The sequence below is a fragment of the Notechis scutatus genome, chromosome 2 (assembly GCF_049901735.1).
Source record: "Notechis scutatus isolate UNSWTSFEM ecotype Mainland chromosome 2, rNotScu1.2, whole genome shotgun sequence".
Taxonomy (NCBI): domain Eukaryota; kingdom Metazoa; phylum Chordata; class Lepidosauria; order Squamata; family Elapidae; genus Notechis; species Notechis scutatus.
Genome location: NC_142010.1, coordinates 237,349,222 through 237,371,886, shown reverse-complemented (window position 1 = coordinate 237,371,886; position 22,665 = coordinate 237,349,222). Strand labels below are relative to the sequence as shown.

The window sequence follows — 22,665 nt, the reverse complement described above, 5'->3', positions numbered from 1 at the left end:
CAAAAATTGTGTGAAGACCGAGGGTGCTTTAAAGAATAGTTTTCGCTGGGTGATGGTGAACATTGGCATGTCACCAAAACCTTTTACTTTTAATTAGGTGAAAACCCGTGGGACTTTTCAGAGTCGGTTAAATGTCAGGGTTCCAAGTAATAAATCCATTTCAAGCAACACTCCAAGGCAAGTAGATTCCTCAAAGAATAGCTTTATTGGAAATATATTGGCACATATCTAGAGTAAAAGTTTTTCTCTCAATCCTAAACATTCACATGGTCCAATCAAGGTGCTGTCTGAAGGTCCAGTGACATCACTTCTTCCTCTGACCAGATGTGAGAACGTCCTTGGTTCCCAAGTATTTTATTTTGACTACACAGTCCCAGCTATCTCTAATCCCCCCTCCCTAACCCCAGCTCCAGTGTGGCAGCACTGAAGCCCAAGATGGCTTTGGCTAGGCCAGCTTCAGGGTTGACAGTCATGGTGTGTCACCTCTGACATGCATGTCATAGGTTCAGTATCACTGTTCTAATGTTCTAACCTAAAAAAAAAAGGTTTCAAAGACAACTAAGGGCATGCAATCTTCATATTTTTACATAATTAAATCAATTGGAAAGTTGAGTTCTCTCCTGTTTTCAAGAATATTACATTACTATGTTCTTCACCTATTTGTCACAACAATGAGGCCTGGGGTATTCTATCAACACCTAACACATTGAGAGAATGAAATCAGACATACTACAGTTGGAAAATGCAATACTAAACAACTGATTTCCCTCCTTTGCAATCATTTTCTCCCCAAATCCATGTTGTCAGAATTAACTGATGCGGTATTGATATAAAAAGGAAAAGAAACACCCATTGATGTTAGAAAATGCCTTTCTATTAAGAAATATATTTGTATATTTTAAAAAATTCCTCCTTCCTTCCTTTCTCTCAAAAGCTTCTATCTGTTAAAATTTTTGCTTTAAAGCATACATAATCAAAACGAAGGTCACTACAATTACTATTATCACAACAAGAGTAATCAATGCTATTTTTGCAGTGCTATATCTACAGGACAGATTTATAGAGAAAAGCTTAGTGCCTGCTAGTGATTTAGGCTCAGCACACAAAGTCTGTTCAGAATCTTCAATTTTATCTATGTTCTGCTTGTACCAAGTTAATAATCCAATATTAGAACAGGTGCATTCCAGTGGATTGTAACTTAAATTGATTATACTCTGGCCAGATAGTCCAGTCAACAAATCATGTGGGATAATATGGATCCTATTATTGGCAAAATTGAGATAAATGTTCCTGAGGCTGGAAAACACATCTGAACAGAATGCAGTAAGATTGTTATGCTTCAGATCCACATGTTTTAATGCGCTGAGGGCAGAAAATGCTTTAGCTTCTATAACCATCAATTGGCAAGAAGCTAAAGTTAACACCTCTAGATTGGGTGCTTTCTGAAGAAAGTTGTCATTCAAAATGGTGCCAGATTTGAAGGTATTTCCATTCATATTTAAGACAATAAGGCTGCTGAGACCTTGCAAAATATTCTGCTTGCTTGTATCAATATGAGAGAAAGAAAGGTTCAGGATCTGCAAAGAATGTAGATTGTGGAATGGGCCTTGAGAATTATTGATGGTAATATGTGTAAAAGAGAGATCAAGAACTTTCAGGTTAGGACATTCATTAAATGCTGTGTTATGGAATGAAAGTTTTCTATTGTGGCTTAAATTGAGGTGTTGCAATCCAATTAGACCACGAAGTTGGTTGCTGCAGCAGTCTAGTCTTTCTATTTTACTCCCACTCAAATCAAGGTGTTGAAGCTTTGACAAGGATTCCAAACATCCAAAACTCAAGTTCATTGTGTTATAATTCTGCTGGATATAGAGATGAGTAAGAGAAGGAAAAGCAGAAAAGTCAATGTCGCAGAGATTCAAAAAGTCATTCCAACTGAGATTTAATTCTTTCAGTAAATTCATCTGAGGAAGGCTCCGTAGCTCAGAAAGGGAGGTGTGGATCAAGTCCAATCTTTTCAGTTTGGATAAACATTGGAAAGTGTCACCAGAAGGTTCTAGGAAAGAGTGATACTGCAGAGTGAGATAGTCTACAGAGATGTTGCATAGGCCTTGCAATGTGGTCTCTTGAATGGGAAGGCTATCTACACCCAAAAAAGAGCCGAGCCAGAGGATAGCAGTGCTGACACCTTGCAATCCATCCAAGATCACTGAAATATTACTACAACTGCCAAAGTCCAAACTGTAGAAGGAAAATGAACTAAAAGCCTTGGACTCTATGTGCATAATCTTGTTGTCCCTAAGACTGAGGGTTAGATTGTTAGCTTGTTTTAATGCCTCTATGCCTCTAGTTGATATTGTTTGTATATTGTTCATCTGTAAATCCAAGTGTTTGAGCTTTCTAGTTGGAAAATCCGGTAGCACCTCCAATGTTTGAATATGGTTGCTTCCTAGTAACAGTGTTTCTATGTTGTATAGATCCTGCAATGGGATAAATGCTAATTTAGTGATCCCTGTTTGGGTTAGATCAAGATGCTTCAGACACCGAGGACCCGTAAATGCTGTTGAGGCCAGAAAGAGAAGATTATTTCCAGTAAAGACAACCGTCTCCAGGAAAATATTGTTTTCGAAAGTGCCTTCATATACCCAATTAATCTGACACCTTTTAAAACAAAACAAAATCTGGTATTAAAACAAAGCACAACTGTGGATATAATTGAAATAGATGCCCTATTTTTGTTTTAGCAGGTCATTAGGTAACTAGGTAGCAAAATGAAGCATATTATTTTTTAAATCAATTTAGGGACCCAATCAACACTGACAGATTTTAGATGGTTATCTAAGCACATCATGATATGTTTGCTTACACAACACAAATACCTATCAATTACAGGTTCAGGAAGAGTGTTACAAGCTTGCAAATTCTGATTAAAATTTATTCAAATTTGTTTTCTTGGGTGAATCCTTGAAAAACACTGTAGGAAATGGAATTTCTACATAAAAGTACAGGACAATTTCTGATAACATTTTAAAGCTAATGTCAAATATTACAAGAAATAAAAGCTACCATGTTGGCAAGTGTACATAAATGTACACATTCAGAGTCAATGCCTTTATTACCAACAGCTGCAGGTTTTCAGGTTTTCTAGAACTACCCTGTTTCTCCAACAATATGGCCTCCCCCAATAGGAAGTCCCAGCATGTTTTATAGGCATGAAATGAAATTAAGCCCCTCCCCCCAAATTAAGGCCTATATTAAAACATGCGAAATGGGGGGAATGGTGGGGGGGCTTGCCGTTAGGAAGTACTTTTGTTGCACACCCGGATATGGTGCTGCCTGCGTTGACCCCAATACGAAGTGCCCCACCAACGCCAAGGTCAACATCCAAGCCATCGCTGCCCGCCCGCCCGAAGATGCAAGGGGGGGGGGCAAATTAAGTCACCCCCGAAAAGACAGCCTAGCGATTTTTTGGGGGCTCAAAAAAAAAAAAAAGACCCGGCCTTATTATATGAGAAACACGGTATAATTCTTGAAGATTATTGCCACTATTATTGAGACATTTAGAACTTCATCCACCAGAGCAATATATATGAAAAAACCCGAGAGCATAAAAAAAGATATGGAAAAAAATTAGAGTATAGATAGTCCTCAATTGAGCCCAAAATTTATGTTGCTAAATGAGAAATTTGTTAAGTGTGTTTTGCCTCATTTTATGACTTTTCTTGCTACATTTGTTAGGTGAAGCAATGCATTTGTTAAATTAGTAACACCATTGTTAATTGAATCTGGCTTCCCCAATTGACTCTGCTTGTCAGAAGGTTACAAAAGGTGAATCCCATAACATAGGGACAGTGCAAGCATTATAAATTGTCAAGTATCCGAGGGTAAATCACATGACCATGGGGATGCTGAAAGGGTCAGAAGTGTGAAAAATGGCCAGAAGTCACTTTCTTCACTGCCATTGTAACTTTGAACTCTCACTAAAAGAACTGTTGTAAATCGAGAACTCCGTGTAGTAGTTGGAATAGATCCCAGCAGACTTGAGTTCAATTCCATATTTAACTATCATGGTTCACTAAGGAATTTTTACTCAGCCATTTTCTCTCAGATTGGTTTACCTCATAGAATTATTGTGAAGATAAAATGGTGGGGAATAATAGTGATGTGAACCATCTTGAAATTTTGAAGGGAAGACAGAATCTAAGTCTATTTCCTATAGTGTCTGTTTAGCCTGTGTGCTCCAATAGAGTTGGCTTGCTTCAAGTCCTGTCAGGAAAGTGATGCTATCTAGCTTCTGACAAGCAAAGTCAATGGGGAAGCCAGATTCACTTAACAACAGTGTTACTAATTTAACAAATGCAGAAGGTGAACCCTCTCTGTTGCAGCATCTATCTATTTCAATAGCTTCCCATGGGAAATTCATATGTCCACCACTTTGCCCCTTCTCAAGAAATTCTTTAAAACCAGTTTTTCTAGGTCTTGATTGAGCCTTTGAGTGAATGCCTTTAACTGGGGATGCTGTAGAAGGATGCCATGTTGTTCTTTTTATACAGTGTTGTTTGTTTTAACTTTGTGAAATTTCCCAGATCATGCTGCAATTGGGCAGTATAAACATTCAACCAACCTTGTTAAATCTAAATGCACCAGGGCCTTCAGCCTGCTGAATGTTGATTGCTGAAGCAGATGTAGGAAGTTGAAGCTGAAATCAAGAACTTCAGTCGTGAAAGGAAGTTGTTCTGGAAGCTCTCTCAGTCCTAAACCTTCACAACTGTAGCTTCTATTAATGAAAATCTGTAAAAATTATATATCAAGTGTGATACCAGTATATCAATACAAGTAGTTCTTGAGCCTACTATAGTTGTTAAATGAATCATGCAGTTGTTAAATGAAACTTTCCTCATTGACTTTGCCTGTCAGAAGCCTATGCCTATAAAAGTTGCAAATGTAATCCCAAGCCCCCTGGATAATACAACCACCATAAATACATGCTGGTTGCCAAGCACCAAAAGCTTGATAACATGATTTTGGAGGTGTTGCGATGGTTTTAGAAGTGTAAACTTTTTTCAGTGTCATTGCAAGTTTGAAAGTCATTTAACGAATGTTTGTAAATTGATGACTACCAATATATCTGAATATATTATATCAGGTAGGGGTGGGATGCTACCGGTTCTGCCTGGTTATATGGAGCTGGTAGCTCTGAAGAGCAGCAGACACTGAACCGGTTCTGTGTTTGCTGCTGTTTGGCCTACCCGCCTGCCCGGGCTGTTACCTGTCCTTTATTTCCTGCTTTTTCAACCTCAGCTGCTTTGCGTGGCACAGCTGAGGTTGAAAAAGCAGGAACAAAGAGGCTTTTCAAATGCTTTTCAGCTCTCTGGGCGCCTCAGCTGACTTTTTTTTTACATGCGCGCGCAGCGCAAAACGTAGTCACTGAACCAGTAGTAATACCGGCTGAATCCCACCCCTGATATCAGGGGTGTCAAACTCAAGGCCTGGGGGCCAGATCTGGCCCATGGGGTGCTTAGATCTGGCCCACAAGCCCACCCTGGAAACAACAAAGGACCGGCCCACGGTGAAAACGGAGTTCAGGAGGGCTGTACACAGCTCTCCCGAGCTCTGTTTTCGTTGGCAGAGGGATGCAGGAGGCTGTTGCAGCTAAAACAGAGCTCAGGTGCCTGTTTCCGCTGGCAGAGTGCTTGGGCCACCACAGGCATCCCTGACATGAGTGACATCGAGCTGGCCACACTCACCCTGGCCATACCCACGCAAGACCCGAAGGTCAAACACAACCCTGATGCGGCCCTCAATGAAATCGAGTTTGACACCCCTGTATTATATGTATCTCTCCAGTTTTATGTTTTTAATAAAAACATTGTATTTTAAGTAAATATGCTAACATGTAGCTAAATATGCCAACAAAACAAATCTGAAACCTAACCCTAACTCTTTTTTTATCTATCGGGGACAAACCAGAGCTATCATCAGAAATGATACTGCCAGAAATCTGATGTAAACTTTCATTACTTATGTGGAGGGAGGATAAATTATAAAGGTTACACCAATTACCTTTTGGAATGAATAAAAAGGATCACAGAATGACATTTCATCTCTCTGTTAACATTTCTTTTAAAAATTAATGCTAACAGTATTTTTCTCAGTTATTGACATGTCACTAAAATTTATATTACTGCCATTTGTCTGTTGCTGCTGCCATATAATGGTGACAATTTTAAAAAGACAAAAAAGACCATCAGTATTATAGACAAAACAACAACCAGATGAGTAATAATGAAAGTTCATTATTTCATACACTGTTATGACATTGGCTTACAGGGGTTTTTGATAGTGTCTTATGTACATTGAAGAGCTCAATGTGAAATAGTAATCTCACATATAGGCTTTCTACACATTTTTAATGCAGAAAATTCAAAATAAGTTGACAGTTCAACTAATGATAAATGATCGAAAAAATATGGTTATACAATGTGTGCGTGACCTTGAAAACATTTCTCAAAATATTGTAACTGCTTATGGGTTTCCCATGTTGCACAATAAATAACAATGTAAGTAAAACACACTGCATTCAATTCTAGTGTGAATTTCTCAAAATCTTGGAGAAAACGTTGCTAAATACAATAGTCACAGAACACAATTTTCTTTAGCTAGGATATAATTTTCCTGTCAGGAAGAGAACAATTAGAAATATCATTAGAAAGTGAACAGAAAGAGCATAACTAAGACATTTATTTCTATAAAGCATGTTTAATAGTTTCAATTTCTTTCCATTCAAAATACCTTATCTAGATACTATAGAACAACTTGATCTACTGCAAATAAGTACTGCTGCACTGTTTTAGATGGCACCTGTAAAAAGCATCCTATGGAAAATGACAATGTAAGAAATCACAAAGTCTCCAGCAAATACATTTGTTGGGGCCAGCCTCAGCCATCCAAAGAATTTGCTCTCACAGAAAGTTGCAAATTCACTAGCCCATCACAGCAAGTTTAGAATACAGAAGATGGAATGAAGGAATTCATGATGGAAGGATAGACAGAACCAATGATTACCTGGATCAGAAAGAGTCTTTCTTGCTTGTCTTCTGGAAGCTGATTTTCCTTCCTATGTTTTCAATGTTACGGAGCCCCTATTTTCCCACTGTGGGCATTTGCTTTTCTGAAAATTACTCAGTCTAAGCTATTTTTTGAGTTGTTGTGGAAATGTAATATTCAGTACACTTGAGGAAATGTAACATCATATTCATTCATTCATTCATGTAAGTAAGAAAAAAAACACTCTAGAAAATAAATATGATAAAATCGACTCTAAATATTTCTTATCTAGATATCAATGGATTTTCCACCTGCTGTTACTGAGGCTATGAATTTAGGAGCAGATCAAACTGATTTCATGGAACATTTAAGTCAATACATAAACAAGTGAAACTCAAAAAATTAAAATATCATGCAAAAGGAATAAGACATTTGAAGCCCATATCCAGGATCCATCTGTGTGTGGTGTTTCTTGATGCACTGACTCCAGCCTTAGTCCACTCCTTGTGAAAGTCCCCAACACTTTTGAATGGCCTTTTCCTGACAATCCTCTCCAGGCTGCGGTCATCCCTGCTGCTTGTGCACCTTTTTCTTCCACAATTTTCCCTTCCACATAACTTTCTATTAATGTGCTTTGATACAGCACTTTGGGAACATGCAACTTCTTTTGCAATTACCTTTTGAGGCTTTCCCTCCTTATGGAGGGAGTCAGTATGGTTTTCTGCACAACTGTCAGGTCAGCAGTCTTTCCCATGATTGTGATTCCTACTGAACCAGACTGAGAGACCATTTAAAGGTCAGGAACCCTTTGCAGGTGTTATGGCTTAATTAGCTGATTAGAGTGGGGCACTTTGAGCCTAGACTATTGAACCTTTTCACAATATTCTAATTTTCTGAGATTGTGGATTGGAGTTTTCATGAGCTGTAAGCCATAATCATCTCAATTATGACACATCACAGCTTGAACTATCTTGCTTTGCATGTAATGAGTCTTTCTCATATACTAGTTTCACCTTTTAAGTTGCATTACTGAAATAAATGAACTTTTGCACGATATTCTAATTTGTTGACTTTCACCTGTAGATTATTATAAATTGATGTGCCATAACATTCTTTTTGAAAAATAGGAATTTGTATGGGGGACAGAGAGAGATCTTTTCATCTGATACTTCATTTAGATATTTCTGCTAGAAGACGCACATCAACCAAACTCTTGTTGTGGCTAACTTTTCAGAATGGAAAACTCCCCAAATAAAACCCTAAGAGCACTTTGTTTTTGAACAGGAAAACTACTGAAGTCAATGTATATATAAAAAAGTTTCAGGGTACTTCAAAGACAGGAAAAGTTGGAGAATAGATCCTTGTGACCTATGGGAACAATTGGTACTTTTTGAAATATTCCCCTATTGTAGTCTAGCATAAACTGAATATACCCAGGAGCTTAGTAAAGTGTTCTGGAATTACTGGAGAAGGAGCCGTAGCATTGTCAATCTACAATTCCTTCTGGGGTTTTGACTTGAAGTTCTCTTCATGGGTGAACGCCAAACTGATGAAAGTAGATGGAAAATTGGATTAAGTGACTAGTTTGCCTGGTTTGGTTAGTGAGGGACTGCAAAAAAAAAAAAAGGGGGGGGGGTACTTTGAGTGCCCTAAGCATGGTGTCAGTTGCCTGTATTCATAGCAAAATGAGACAATATCAGTGCAAGTCAAAATAGAAAAAGAAAAATGCAATATGCCTGCTGGGAAGCTAAAGGAATAAAAACAGTTTTTTTGTATGATCATATAATCTATTTTCAAAGTTTCATTTGTAACATTTTTGGGTTATTTTCAGATACTCAACTACTATGGGAAATATTTTCTGGGCTAGTAAAAGGAAAATATTTAAATATGGTAAGGGAAATCAGACTCTTGAATAGACTAATGTGAGAGTAAATTCAGCCTTGCTATAGGAAATGGTAATATAATCTAAAAGAATAAATTAATATTTAATGTCTAACATGTATAAACCTGTTACCAATCTCTGTATATAGATATTTTCTTAAAATACAGAGAGGAAGGTACTTGGTTGATGATTCCGGATCTAATTCTTGTAATAAATTTAATGCTGATCAGATATACATCATTGTCCTTCAAATGTTACTCTTTGCTCCTGCAGCCAAGGACAAAAATGGGTAGCTGCAGCATTGCTTAGTCCCCCCCCCCAAATCTGCCTGACTTATTAGTCATGTTGGGAGAAATTATTCTTAGCCCCCCACTTTTGAGGAAGTAAAAGGAGTTGGAGGTTAGCCCGGCTCTTTTCCAAAGTACATTCAAGAAAATGCTGAAGATGGAGCTCTTCCAAATACCATTCTCATTAGACTGGACCCTCCCTGTATTTTATGGTTAATTGGAGTTTGGAGTTTTGATTTTATTTTAATTATTTTGACTGTTTATATTAATTTTATCATCAAACGTTATTTTAGTTCTGCCTACTAAAGTTATGCAAACTGCAGAGAGCTGACTTCGACTGCAGCAAGATATAAGCACTAATCAGGTCTTTTATATTGCCATGTAATATCATTCTTGTGAGTTATCCACAACCAAGCTTGAAGATACCAGAGTGTTTGGTTCCTAGCCCTGGATTTTGATTTTTATATCTAGACCAGGTTGGAGCACTGAGTCATAGTCTAAAACAGCCCCCAGGAAATTCTAATCATTTTTTTTTAAATAATGCAGATAATTACTGCAGGAGCATTCAAAGCAACTGTTACATATTTCAATTGGTGGGAAAAACTAAACTTCAAAGCCCTGCTCCCTTTTTACATGTGGACAATGCATGACACATACAACGAAAGAGGGTGACCCTTTGATTACCTATTTGAAGCCAGTGACCCTCACTTCAGATGCCCCTGGAATTATAATCTAGTTTGATCCTCTACCATAATTTACTTGATTACCTTGCAACTGTTCCTTAACGTTTGTCAATTGTCAATGTTTTAAAGTCTATACATTCAGATTTTAAGGTTTATACAGAGCAGAATTCTTTTAGGACAAAGAACTAGCCATGATAAAAGATCAAACTGTGAGTGGACTAAAGCACGTACAACTTTCTGAAAGTGCAAGTGCAGGAATACTTCATTACCACCATTCATATATGTGCCAAGTCATTTTCTTTTTTTCATCCTGGGTTGGTGTGGGTTGTTTTTGTTTTTTTTTTATTTGGCAAATATCAAGAAAGCAATCACTTGATCAACTCAAAAAGCCAGAGGGAACCCGAGGCCGCTAGCCTTTTCTGTAACAGCTGTAAAAAATGTCTGTGTTAGTGAGCGTAAGTGTGCCATGAGAAGCATCACACCCCAAGGTCTAGTTGTACAGAAATGAGGTGCATATAAACTGCTTATAAAGCTAAGCACCTGTTCAAGAGCCCCTGGTGCACGTAGATAAAAAGTGCCAATGGTCTGTTTTCCTCCTAGCCCCTCTTAGTCCAGCAGCATTTGGCAAATGTTCCTTGCACATGCCAATTCGAAATGGTGCCTGAAAACTCCACATGGTGTCTTAAACAGCAGATCTTCTCTCATCTCCAATCTCCATTGGTCCTATTTGTTTTAAGGTTCTTGGCCAAAAATAAAGAAGAGATAGACCACCTCAACCTGCTTGCTTGCTTGCTTGTTTATTGCCTCGAATTGCCCATGTGGGAATTTCAAAATGGTATCTGCTTCTAAGCAGGCACATGATTCTACCTAGCTAACATGCATCACTGTGAATATGAAACTAATAAAATAGAATCACAATTAACTATAACAATGGGCTCAAAGTCAGTCTGATTTTGGGGGAGGTGAAGCAAATTTTCTTTCTGTACAGCAAATGTGGTCCTAAAAGACTGCATTTATTTGTGTATTTTTCCCGTTAGACCCACCAGAGGACTTTCAGCCCTTCAATGACCCAGTGTTAGCATGCAAGTATTCACTGCTCCCAAATTAATTATTGATTCTTTCTTGAAGCTACTTTTCTCCCCATAGAAAGACAAATAAGTGATCACTCACCTCAGTGCACATCTGATTGAGGGGTTTGGAGACTTCATAGCTAAGACCTAAAAGCCCCATCAAAAGCCAGCAATATGTGCAGTAAACCATTAAGGGTTTGATTAGATTCTCCACACGCCTGTAATGGAAGACGGATGAAAAATAATTTTCCAGCATGGGGTTCAGAAAAGGCATTTTGAATCTAATGCTTCAAGAGAGACCAAAGAGTGCCTGAAAAAGACGTTGTTTCCTCTTAACACCCAAAGGATTTTTGTGAAGCATGATTTTCAGTTCCTCCTCTTGCTCTTTTCATCACTTTTGGTTTCTCTTGTACCATTTTTGCCATTAATTATTGGAAAATTTCACAACCTTGTGAGAAATGTGCTATATTTTGCAGCCAATCTTAAAATATCTTCGTCTGTGTAGAATGACATTCCAAAATGACCATTCCAAAATGGGTGTCCTTAAAAAACTGAGTTCTCTGAGCATATTATTTCTTGAAAAGATCGCTACTTTTGTATTTAGGGTAGGAGTAGGGATACAATTGTTTAGGTTTGGATGTTAGAGATCCCCCAATAACCTATTAGAGAGATCCAGATAAGTGATTGAGAACTAAGTCTAATCAGTGAACCTGCAACAAAGAACTGGGAAACATGAGAGGACAAAATGGAATACCATGGAATAAATCATGGTTTGCTGGCAGACAAAGGCATAGGTTTCTGTTATGAATCCCCTAATAAGTTTTTTTTTGCTTCCGTATTTGTTCAAATTATCTAGTCCAGAGACATATCAAGCAGTATTTGAGAACAAAGGATATAGTGATTATTGTGCCAGAGAATAAAAGTGACAAAATCACTAACTATTACTATTAACATCTTTAAGGAAAATACTTTCACCATTATTAGAATGTTTGTGGTGAAAAAAGGAAGTTCGAGTCTGCATCTGGTTGTAAAGGGCCATGTTATTTGTGTGCATAGGGTGTGTCAAAGAAGTTGAAATCTATAAAATTCTATTTTCTTCTCTAAAAGAAAGAAGAATCATCCAGCAAGCTGTTGTGATTTTAATCTTACATTTTCATAAGTCAGAGATTCAATTTAGGAGTAGCAACTAAGAAAAACTTTACAATTTTCAGATTATATACTGAATTTGGAAATAAGGAGAAATTTTCTGACAGTGAGAACAATCGACCAATGAAACAGCTTGCCTTAGGAAGTTGTGGGAGTTTCATCACTGAAGGCTTTCGAGAAGAGATTGGACTGTCATTTGTCAGAAATGGTGTAGGGTCTCCTGCTTGGGTGAGGGTTGGACTAAATGACCTACAAGATCCCTTCCAACTCTGTTAATCTGTATCTGTATCCATCAGCTTAAAGCAACTCTGTATAGCACAGCTTTGTTTAATGCATTTCTATGTACTAAATAGAGATGTTTAATTCTTCTGCCATGGGAAGAGGTTGAATTGCAGGTGTCCTATTGCCCTTCTTTGGGTACCTATTAACACATCTGTTTGTTTATATGGTTCTAGTGCTGTTTTAGTGCCAGACATTTTGATAGGAGAGATGGAAAAACAATTTTTTGAGCAAATAGTAATTTCTGAGTTCATATCATGTGTACTTGAATATTTAAACGATCTCCAGAATTCACCTTACATAGTGGGATGTAGCAGACAAGATGGATTATACTTATTGCATAAAAGAAATAGTTTGACTTCCATAAGATCAGGGGTAGGATTCTACCAGTTTGCACCTATTCGCTAGAACCAGTTGTTAACTTTCTAAGCAGTTCAGAGAAATGGTTGTTAGAAGAAATTACTGGCCTAATCCTGTAAGGAAGGCAGGAAGGAAACATTCTGGTGTTGCTTACAGAAACTGCCTCTTCGTTAACCCTTATTACATTCTTGGCAGGACTAAACTTCCTGTCTCAGAAACTTCTCTGGAGTTTTTCCCCCCTCCTTTGCTGGTACTTTGCTTGTGTGGAGTAACCATTCAAAGTTCCAATGGCACTGAAAAAAAGTGACTTATGACCATTTTTCACACTTACGACTGTTGCAGCATCCCCAGAGTCATGAGAGACCTGATGAGGAGATGCATGCCTCGATGTGAGTGATATTGAGTTGGCCACACCCAGCTAGTCACATGACCACCAAGCCATGCCCATCAATTAAGCCACGCCCACAGAACCGGTTGTTAAAAAAATTGAATCCCACCCCTGCATAAGATTCTAAAGGATTTCATACAAACATATTGGGGGTTACCATAATCTGAAAACCCAATTACAGGTTCATAAAATTGGGCCTCGGGACATGAATGATTGAAAAAAGGAAACCATTTTCTTTCTCAATCTGCCATTGGGATCCTCCTCTTATCCCAAAATTAAAAAAATAAACATTAGTATGGATATTAGTATTTGGATACATTTCAAGTTTATATTGGATTCATCAAAGCATATAGAAATGAAGGCATGTCTGTCTACTTGTTATTGTTTTTTAACTTACAAAAAGAATGAATCCCTATCTCCTTTTTCTTGTATAATCTTGTTCCTATCTGAACTGCCTCCAGTTTAAAAAGTGCATCTTCACATATTTCTTAATCTATTTTCATCTATGGGCAAAAAATATGGTATGTATGGTATTCACTTTGTTCGGGTATTTTCCCATGTCATTATAGTTGTGCTTTTAAAGTTGTAGCAACGTTTCGGCAGAATCTCATCTGCCATCATCAGGCTTCTGTATAGTGTTCGTCTGTGAGTCAGACTTTCATTTCTGTTTTAAATTTGGTGCTAGCCTACTGCTGTGCCAGAATGGTTTTTTCTTCATCCTGATTGGTTGGGAGTCTTGGTCTGTGTTTATTGGTCTTGGAGTTTGCTGTGTTCTGCTTGATTGGTGTTTCTAATATCTTCTGTCTGTTTTGTGGCTTTTTTTGTCTTGGTTGGCTGGCAACATTGTGTTCCTGTATTGGAGGCTTTTAGTGCAGCTTGGCTCCGAGTAAATGGATGGCTATCATTTGTTAGGAAGCTAGGTTTCAACTGGGTGCCTGGTTGGGGTCTGTTTGAGCTGGAGGTATCGGGGGGATCTGTTTGTGCCCAGGTGTTTGCCTGGCTTGTGGTGTGGAGATTTTTTTGTTTGTGAGTGCAGGCTTCCAAATAATTGACAGTCTGGTGGAATCATCTCTTCTATTCATGCTTTCAGGTCTTTTTTCAATCTCTATGGCTTCTCTGATAATTCTGTAGCTGGGGTTTTCTATAGTGGCTAGGGTTTTGGTGCCATTGAAGTTGATGCTATGACCTGTGGCTTTCATGTGTTGGACTAGTGAGGAAGTGTGTTCCAGCTTTTTTACTGCATTTTTGTGTTCATCCAGGCGGGTACTTATTCTTCTATTCTATTCTTCTATTCTAAATAGAAGAATAAGTACTCGCCTGGATGAAAACAAAATATATACATATACATATACATATACATATACATATACATATACATATACATACATACATACATACATACATACATACATACATACATACATACATACATATATATATATATATATATATATATATATATATATATATATATATATATATATCCAAGAATCATGATGTGCTATATGACTTATTATAGCTTTTAGTACAACTGCAAAAGCTTTAGAGTTTGAATGCTCTTGATTTGATCCCTGGCACAGTGGCCTGATAGCAGGTGCTTGCAAGGCCTTGTGGGTTTTGGGTAGAGGATGTGGTTAAATGAGGCTGAAATACAAAGCAGACAGTGAAAGCCTTCTGTTGCAAGAACAGCCAATGCATCTGCCCAGCCACATCAAGGTCAACAGAAAAGCATATGAATGTGTTCTCCAGGACAGCACTGGGCTGTTAAATACACACACTTAGAAATGCTATAGAGTTGTTAGTTATTGATCTGCCCTCCCACTAGGCATTTGGCAACAAACTCTAGGACATTGACAACGAATGGGAGTCCCAAGCTTTAAAACTGCTGAACAAATAACAGCTCTACTAATTCAATCAACTGAGTTTCAAGCAATCAGGATGCCATCTGGACCTAATCTAACTCATTGCCTAAGAAGATAAAGACATCTGGACTTCCTGCATGCCAAGGACATGCATACTTAATCCCAAGGCTGTAGGCTGCGGCCAGACTCCTGCTGACAAGTTTTCTTAATTATGCTGAAATAATCCTGCTTGGCAAGTGCTGGACACTTCTTTCTTCAGAAGGTTAGGAGGATCTCATTTCATGTTGGAGGACAGAAAGAAGAGTCATCTTCCATTTTGGTGGGAAGGAATCAAATTAATCCCTGTGGGAAAGAGAAGATAGAATCAGTTATGTTCAGTTTTTATCTCAACCTTTTAGTTTTTGAGGAGTCCTTGGTGTCCTCCGAGTTTGCTTGTTTTCTTGCAGACGTTTCACTACCCTAACTAGGTAACATCAAGAGTTCTAGTAAGGAATGCTGTTTGTTGTCGGTTTATACCTCTCCATCAGTAATCAGTACTCAGTACTCAGATCAGCATAGTTTAACTTCAAGGTTAACTTCAGACCGTCTATCAAGTAAGCAATACCCCAATCAAGAAAGTGCCAAAAAGCCATCAGTCAACAGCCCAACCAAAGAATCTATAAGACTACCCCACCCATGCGGACAGGCAAGACATCAGAATATAAACTGACAGCAAACAGAACTTCTTACTAGCACTTACCTAGTTAGGGTAGTGAAATGTCTGCAGGAAAACAAGCAAGCTCAGAGAACATCAAAGACGCCTCAAAAACTAAAATGTTGAGATAAAAGCTGAACACAACTGAGTATGTAATTCGCTCTTCTTTTTCCAACAGGCATTAATTTGATACTTTCCCACCAAAATGGAAGATGACTCTTCTTTCTACCATGTTTCTCCAACAATATGGCCTCCACCAATAGGAAGGCCCAGGATGATTTCTAGGCATGAGGTGAAATTAAGCCCTGCCCCCAAAATTTAGGCCTATTTAAACCATGCGTTTCCCCACCATTTCTCACATTGTTCGTTAGAACTACACGAGGTGAAGAGAAAAGGGTGGGGGGGATGGGGAGAAAACTTGCCTTTAGGAGTGCCCTGCAGGTAGCCTAGGCTAGAATACCCTGATAGCCGATAGAAGCTCCCCGAAGGCAGAGTCCTCAGCTGCTTCAGGGTGTGGCATGGCTGCCCATGTCTCCTTGCCTTTAGGCAGTCTCAGGCGATGGAAGCTCCCCAAGGGCAGTCACCAGCCACTTCGATCGGCTGGTAGAAGTGGCCTCAGGGTGAGCGCACACACACACACTCCCCTTGCCGCAAGGCCACTTCTATTGGCCGATGAAAGCTCCCTTGAAGGCAGAGTCCCCAGCCGCTTCAGGGCGAGGCGTGCCTATGCATCAGGTTCCCAACTGCAAACTCAATGCAACTGCAAACTCAATGCAATGTACATATGCTGTTGTCAGAATAAATATCAGACGTCCCCAAGATTCCCACTGCATTTCTGCTTCCTGAGCCATCTGCTCTTCTTCGTCCCTTCAGATAGCCCTATTCGCCCCCCACCTCGATTTCCCACTGCAATCATTTGGATCACAGGAGGGTCGCCAAAGAAGCTTTTGTCTTCTCCTGTCCCACTCTTTTAAACTTCTCTCTGCAGCCTTGGAAATCCTCTTCTGTGGACTCCATCCCAGCTCCAACCCTCCAACCCGGCCGATCGAAGTGGCTGGTGACTGCACTTGGGGAGCTTCCATCGCCCGAAAGAGACTTCCTAATGGCGAGGGGACATGGGCAGCCATGCCTCACCCTGAAGTGGCTGGGGACTCTGCCTTCAAGGGAGCTTTCATCAGCTGATAGAAGCGGCCTCACGGCAAGGGGAGTGTGTGTGTGTGCTTGCCCCGAGGCCACTTCTACCGGCCAATCAAAGTAGCTGGTGACTGCACTTGGGGAGCTTCCATCGCCCGAAAGAGACTTCCTAATGGCGAGGGGACATGGGCAGCCATGCCTCACCCTGAAGTGGCTGGGGACTCTGCCTTCAAGGGAGCTTTCATCAGCTGATAGAAGCAGCCTCACGGCAAGGGGAGTGTGTGTGTGTGCTTGCCCCGAGGCCACTTCTACCGGCCAATCAAAGTAGCTGGTGACTGCACTTGGGGAGCTTCCATCGCCCGAAAGAGACTGCCTAAAGGCGAGGGGACACGGACAGCCATGCCTGGCCCCGAAGCAGCTGGGGACTCTGCCTTCAAGGGAGCTTTCATCAGCTGATAGAAGCGGCCTCATGGCGAGGGGAGTGTGTGTGTGCGCTCGCCCTGAGGCCGCTTCTACCGGCCGATCGAAGTGGCTGGTGACTGCACTTAGGGAGCTTCCATCACCCGAAAGAAACTGCCTGAAGGCAAGAGGACACAGGCAGCCATGCCACGCCCTGAAGCGGCTCGGGACTCTGCCTTCGGGGATCTTTTGTCGGCCAATAGAAGTGGCCTCGTGGCGAGGTATGTGCGTATGGGCCGCTCTAGGTGGGGGAGGAAATTAAGTCACCCCTGAAAAGACGGCCTAGCCATTTTTTCAGGAGTCAAAAAAAATAAAAATAAGGCCCGGCCTTATTTTGTGAGAAACACGGTATTCTCCCACAAGAAATACCAATATTTTCCTTTATTGGTATTTTAGCTTTTAAAATGTGTTTTCTACTGAAACCAATGCAAATATTTTGCCTTTTATATTTGCACACTACAATGAGCATGAAGTAGTACCATTTTTCTACCATTTGCTGATGCTTTAATGCAGTGTTTCTCAACCTCAGCAACTTTAAGCAGCATGGACATCAATTCCCAGCATTCCCCAGCCAGTAGGCTCTAATGTACTTAGACAGAACTATAGGCTGGGTTGAGTTTCTCCCTGATTCTTTTCCACAGTAGACAAGGAGCACAAGAGTCAGAGCAATGTCACGTGCTGATCTTTCCATGACTGAAGATGGATTTCCCCATATTGGAAGATGGTTGTAAGAAAGCAAAGAAGACCAAAGAGAAGGTGCAATAGGAGCAGACTAGGAATCTAGCAAATGCAGCAAGGAAGCAGGTTAAGGAGTGAATAGATGGAGGATACTACCCCATTTCCAGCAACCCTGAGTTAACCATTAAGAAAAATGAGCAACTGCTTATGGCACCCAGAGAAGGAGCACACCGCAGAGTCCTATCCCCAGCTATCATGGTTTTAATTGCTTCACTTTAGGACAGTATTAGTTTCTAGAACTTACAGGGGTCTTAATATCTTGATAGTTAAACAATGGGAGGACTGATGGGCATCCTTGTTTGGCTATGCTTAGAGAACCCATTGGCCTTAATCTGGCCTTGATCTCCAGTGAAAAAGTAAAATTTAACTGGCCATCTAAACAACTACTAAAGATGGACAGGGAAGGATATACCATATTTTTCCTCCAATCAAAATGCTTAGGCTGGCACTCTGATGTGGCAGCTCTGCTTTGAGTTGAAGCACTAGGAGTCATGATGCATTTCTTCCTCAAATGGGGGGGTCACAAAAAGCTTTGTTGGTAATCCATCTACTTTCTTTAGCATGATTCATGTTCAGGATATGCTACAGTGTCAGACTGTAAAACCATCTTTAACTGATCCCAAGGTGGTAAATGGCAAGTAACTTCCATAGTTAATGTTAGTCCTTAGTTTTTAGTCCTCAGTAAGTAAAAACATTCAATTTAATGTTAAAGAATTTTGCAAACATTTTTGTTTGAGTAAAAAAATATCTCCATCAACTGCAAAAACAATTTTTCAGTGAGTGACTTATTGATTTGATCTGTGCACAATACATTTGCTGGGTAGCAATTATATAACTAGTAGTTATCTTGGCAGATTTATTTATCATTTTGTTCATGTGTAAATTCTTTTGCTTCCTCAGTAACACAAACATTGATTTAAAAATGTTAAGGCTAGGTAAAATATACTAGGTATGATTGAACTATTGCTTGCCAACTGATTAGGTATAGTGTTTAAGACAATGGGCTAGAAACTGTAAGACCATAATATTTTTTTCAGTAGTTTTATTAAGAATTATACTAAACAGATAAAACTAATTAAAAAAACCCCTAATTCAAACATATTAAACAAAAAGTAAGAACCCCACCAAGACAGTAACAAAAAACAAAAACAAAAAACCCTTCCCTTTTCATCCCACATATATTCAGCACTAACAATTTATCTTAAATTACCTCTTTATTCCATGCCGCACTCCATTTATATAAACTCATCTCTAAGTCTTCAGCTTTTATAGATCACAAAGGTCCAATAAAAATTAATATTAACAACATAAGTATATGGTCCCCTTTTTAATTTAGTCTAAATCTGCCTCATCTCTTAACAACAACAACAATAATAAAAGCTATTAATTATCTCAAACAATATCCTTTTTCATATCCAAAAAATAATGTAAATATTACAGACTAATCCATTACGCTATTGAATACTTCAAAAAGAGAAACTATGCAATCCAGGAGTTTTCAAGAGTTTTTAGATACTTGGGTGCCTGCTTAACTGATTGCAATACAGTCTGCTGGGAAGAAGCCTAAAGAGCTTAATTTGGCCATTCAACCTATCTAGATAGAAGTGATCTATGCCTACTGTTGGATCTGGGTTATTAGAATAAAAAGGTCTTGTATTAATCTTTATACACTAATTGAAATGTCAGGGCAGGGGCGGGGGATAGATAATACAAAGTTGAATGTCATACCGCAGAGACACCTAGTGGTCATTTGTAATATTTTTATTTGTATTTTTTGTGCCTTTCAGTCAGTGTTGACTTTTGGCGATTTTCTGGACAAGTCCCTGTGATTTTCTTGCAAGATTTTGATTGACCCAATATCATCCAGATGATTTTGTACCTAAGGTGGGACTACAACTCACAGTCACCCAGTTGGTGTCACATCCATTACACTAAACTGGTTCTCTTAAGTATTGGACTGGTAAAAACAACAACAACACATTTTCACTCTCTGTGAGCTATCTTTTAATATAGAAACTATTGCTTAACAAATTAAAATATGTACATACATGATACTACCAGCTTATGTGGTCTTAGTGTGACAGAATTCAGATATATGAATAGGACAAATTCATATTCTTGAATGCTCTGAGGTAATTTTGTCATTTTCTGTCAGTACGCTCCATCCCATATTTGGGTAGACCAGGTTGCCCTGATAGACCGCTCTCACTTAATCTCTCCCCAGGTATAGCTGACAAAGTGAGGAGAGCCCGTGGCTTAGAGGTTAATACATCTACCTAATATGCAAGTAGCCTGGTTTGAGCCTCAGAAGAGTATGGCGATTCAATAGAAAAATAGTTTGTCGCAAAGCGACTGCCTGCCAAGGCTCCTTGATTGCGCCTGAAAGGCGAAAGTGGAAGCAGTATGCTCTGTCCCATATTTGGGTAGCCCAGGTTGCTCTGATAGACACGTCTCACCGGAAAAAACATTCTATGTCAGGGTTTGAGACAAAAGATGAATTAGAATTGTACCTGTGTGACTCTGACAGCTGGAGCAAATGTGAAAGTAGCTTTGAAGAGATTCTTGAAATCCTGGTGGAGGAAATTCTAAAAATGAAGAAAGATATTGGTCTGAAAGTTTAAAACATTTTGAACAAATAAACCCCTTTGCGTTTCATTGATAGCAAACATTGTACTAGATGGGAGTACTATAAGAGGTAAAGTCCTGTCATATTCAGCACATTAATACATCCAGATCTATGCAAGGCAAAGCAGATCAATTCAGTGGAGACAACTGCAGGATACATTCTATCCATCTACAACTCAATTGATTAATTGTTTCCCTGGATGTCACCCCCATTTTGAAACCTATTATCCTTCAGATGTGTTGTATTCCCAGCCAATAGTGTATGTCCTACATATGTAGAGGGCAAAAGCTGGATTAATTTTCCTCTGATGATGAATGGAGAATGGAGGATGGACGCTTATATCGCAGACAAAGTATATGGGCTAAAAACTATAGCTAAATGAAGCATCAGAATTTCCTGACTTCCTGACTTGAGATGTGATAACCTTTGGAAAAATGCTACTCATGCACTGAACCAACCTCCTTGAAAGATTGTGAACAGATCAAGGTCACCGTGGATTGTTTGCCATATTGTACTAGACCATAATATTACTTTGTGTGTGTTAATACAGCGTGAATCCAACTATTGATGATCTTATAAGCAAATCTTGTATCCTTTACAACTTTGTGAACTATCCCCTTTTCTCCTCTTCTCTTGTCTCAAAGTGAAACCAACTTACTGGAATAGGTGGAACTCAGCACTTTTGAAAACAATTGGTAAAAATCTGATGTTGTGTTAGGACCTTTCTCCCACAAAAATGCGTGGGAGAATGTTGTTGCTCTGCAGCTGTTTGCTGGATGTGACCCATTTTCAAAACAATCATTCTTTTCTTTTCCTAGATTCTTTTGCTACACCAAATTTGGTCTCATTCAGTTCTGTTTGTGGAGTGTTATCCTACTGATGGACCAAGTCCAAACACTCTCTATATAATTTCTCTCCAATACTTTGCTGAGTTAAGAAGAATAGAAAGAGTGTCTTTGGCATTTAGTCAGTGTTATGCTTTTACTGAATACAAACTTGTAATCCCAGCCAGTATATCCTAATGAATGTAGGTTTTGGAAACAGCACTGTTATGTTTCCATGTTCCTCCTCTTTTGCACTATCTTCATTTCTATTTTCAGAAACATTGAGAAATATTAATTAGCATTCCTCCAGAAATCAATGGTTGCTTGATTTATTTTCAAATGTAGCCCAAATTGATTTTCAGTTTTAACTCTCCACACCCCCCATTTAATTATCTAATAGATTAACAGACATAGTTTCCACATTAATGCTTCTTTGTTGCTTCATCTTTTTAATCAGGAATGGAATTATCTTTTATACATACTTTGATCAGTCTTGATGATGAAAAAGTGCTAACAATTTACCATAGAACCTGACATTTCATTTCAAGCATAAGTGACTTGATAGCCGAGTGAGTCACCAATAAGATTGTCAAGTTGTTTATAATTTGAAGCACCTTTTTTTCCTGAAGGTATCTCCTTTGAATAATTGTATGTGAAAATTAAAAATACATTATTCTTTGGAAAGCCAGCATCTATCCTACAGCAGAATTATTGTAATACTACTATAGAAATAATTCAAAGAGTGTTTAGTCAGTTCTACAGTTCTATAAGGGGGATGAAATCACTTTGGCTTCACAGGTAATTGATTTGAAAGCCACATGGCAATGGTTTCTGATGCTACTGAGTAGTGCAACTGTCTTGCAGAATGTCTATCGGCCCCAGAGGTAATTCTGACCAGTTCTGGAGACCGGTAGCAGAAATTTTGAGTAGTTCGGAGAACCAGCAAATATTACCTCTGACTGGCCCCGCCCTCATCTATTCTCTGCCTTCCGAGTCCCAGCTGATTGGCTGGGTCTTCTTTTATTGCCATGCACAGGAGAACGGAGCTAGAAAGGAGGTTAGTGGGGTGGGGAGGGAATGGGATTTTGCCATAACCTTCCCCCAGGAGTGGGAAGGGAATGGAGTTTTTACAGTATCCTTCCCCTGCCATGCCCACCAAGCCATGCCCACAGAACCAGTAGTAATT

General features: G+C 39.2%; 1 protein-coding gene across 2 annotated transcripts; it reads right to left on the bottom strand.

Annotated features, from left to right (window-relative positions):
* Positions 1 to 186: 186 nt before the first annotated feature.
* On the bottom strand, positions 187 to 20,610 carry CD180 (CD180 molecule). Of its 2 annotated transcripts, XM_087958340.1 has the most exons (4): positions 20,540 to 20,610; positions 11,070 to 11,187; positions 4,625 to 4,791; positions 187 to 2,661 (listed from the first exon to the last, which is right to left on the bottom strand). In XM_087958340.1, the coding sequence occupies exons 2-4, from the start codon at positions 11,157 to 11,159 to the stop codon at positions 945 to 947; spliced, it is 1,974 nt and encodes a 657-aa protein (XP_087814466.1). In that variant the 5' UTR covers positions 11,160 to 11,187; positions 20,540 to 20,610; the 3' UTR covers positions 187 to 944. The 2 variants fall into 2 exon arrangements, with proteins under 2 accessions (XP_087814466.1, XP_026526258.2); XM_026670473.2 differs by lacking the exon at positions 20,540 to 20,610 and having other exon boundaries at positions 11,070 to 11,292.
* Between the last annotated feature and the right edge of the window lie 2,055 nt (positions 20,611 to 22,665).

Bases quoted from the DNA above. Each gene is read 5' to 3' on its own strand.
- CD180 (XM_026670473.2), bottom strand. From the start codon at position 11,243: ATGCCTTTTCTGAACCCCATGCTGGAAAATTATTTTTCATCCGTCTTC. The intron at 4,792-11,069 runs GTGAGTGATCAC...TAATTTTTACAG, and splicing joins TCAATCAGATGTGCACTGAG to ATTTTCATTAATAGAAGCTA. The intron at 2,662-4,624 runs GTTGGTTGAATG...TTGTTTTAAAAG, and splicing joins GTGCATTTAGATTTAACAAG to GTGTCAGATTAATTGGGTAT.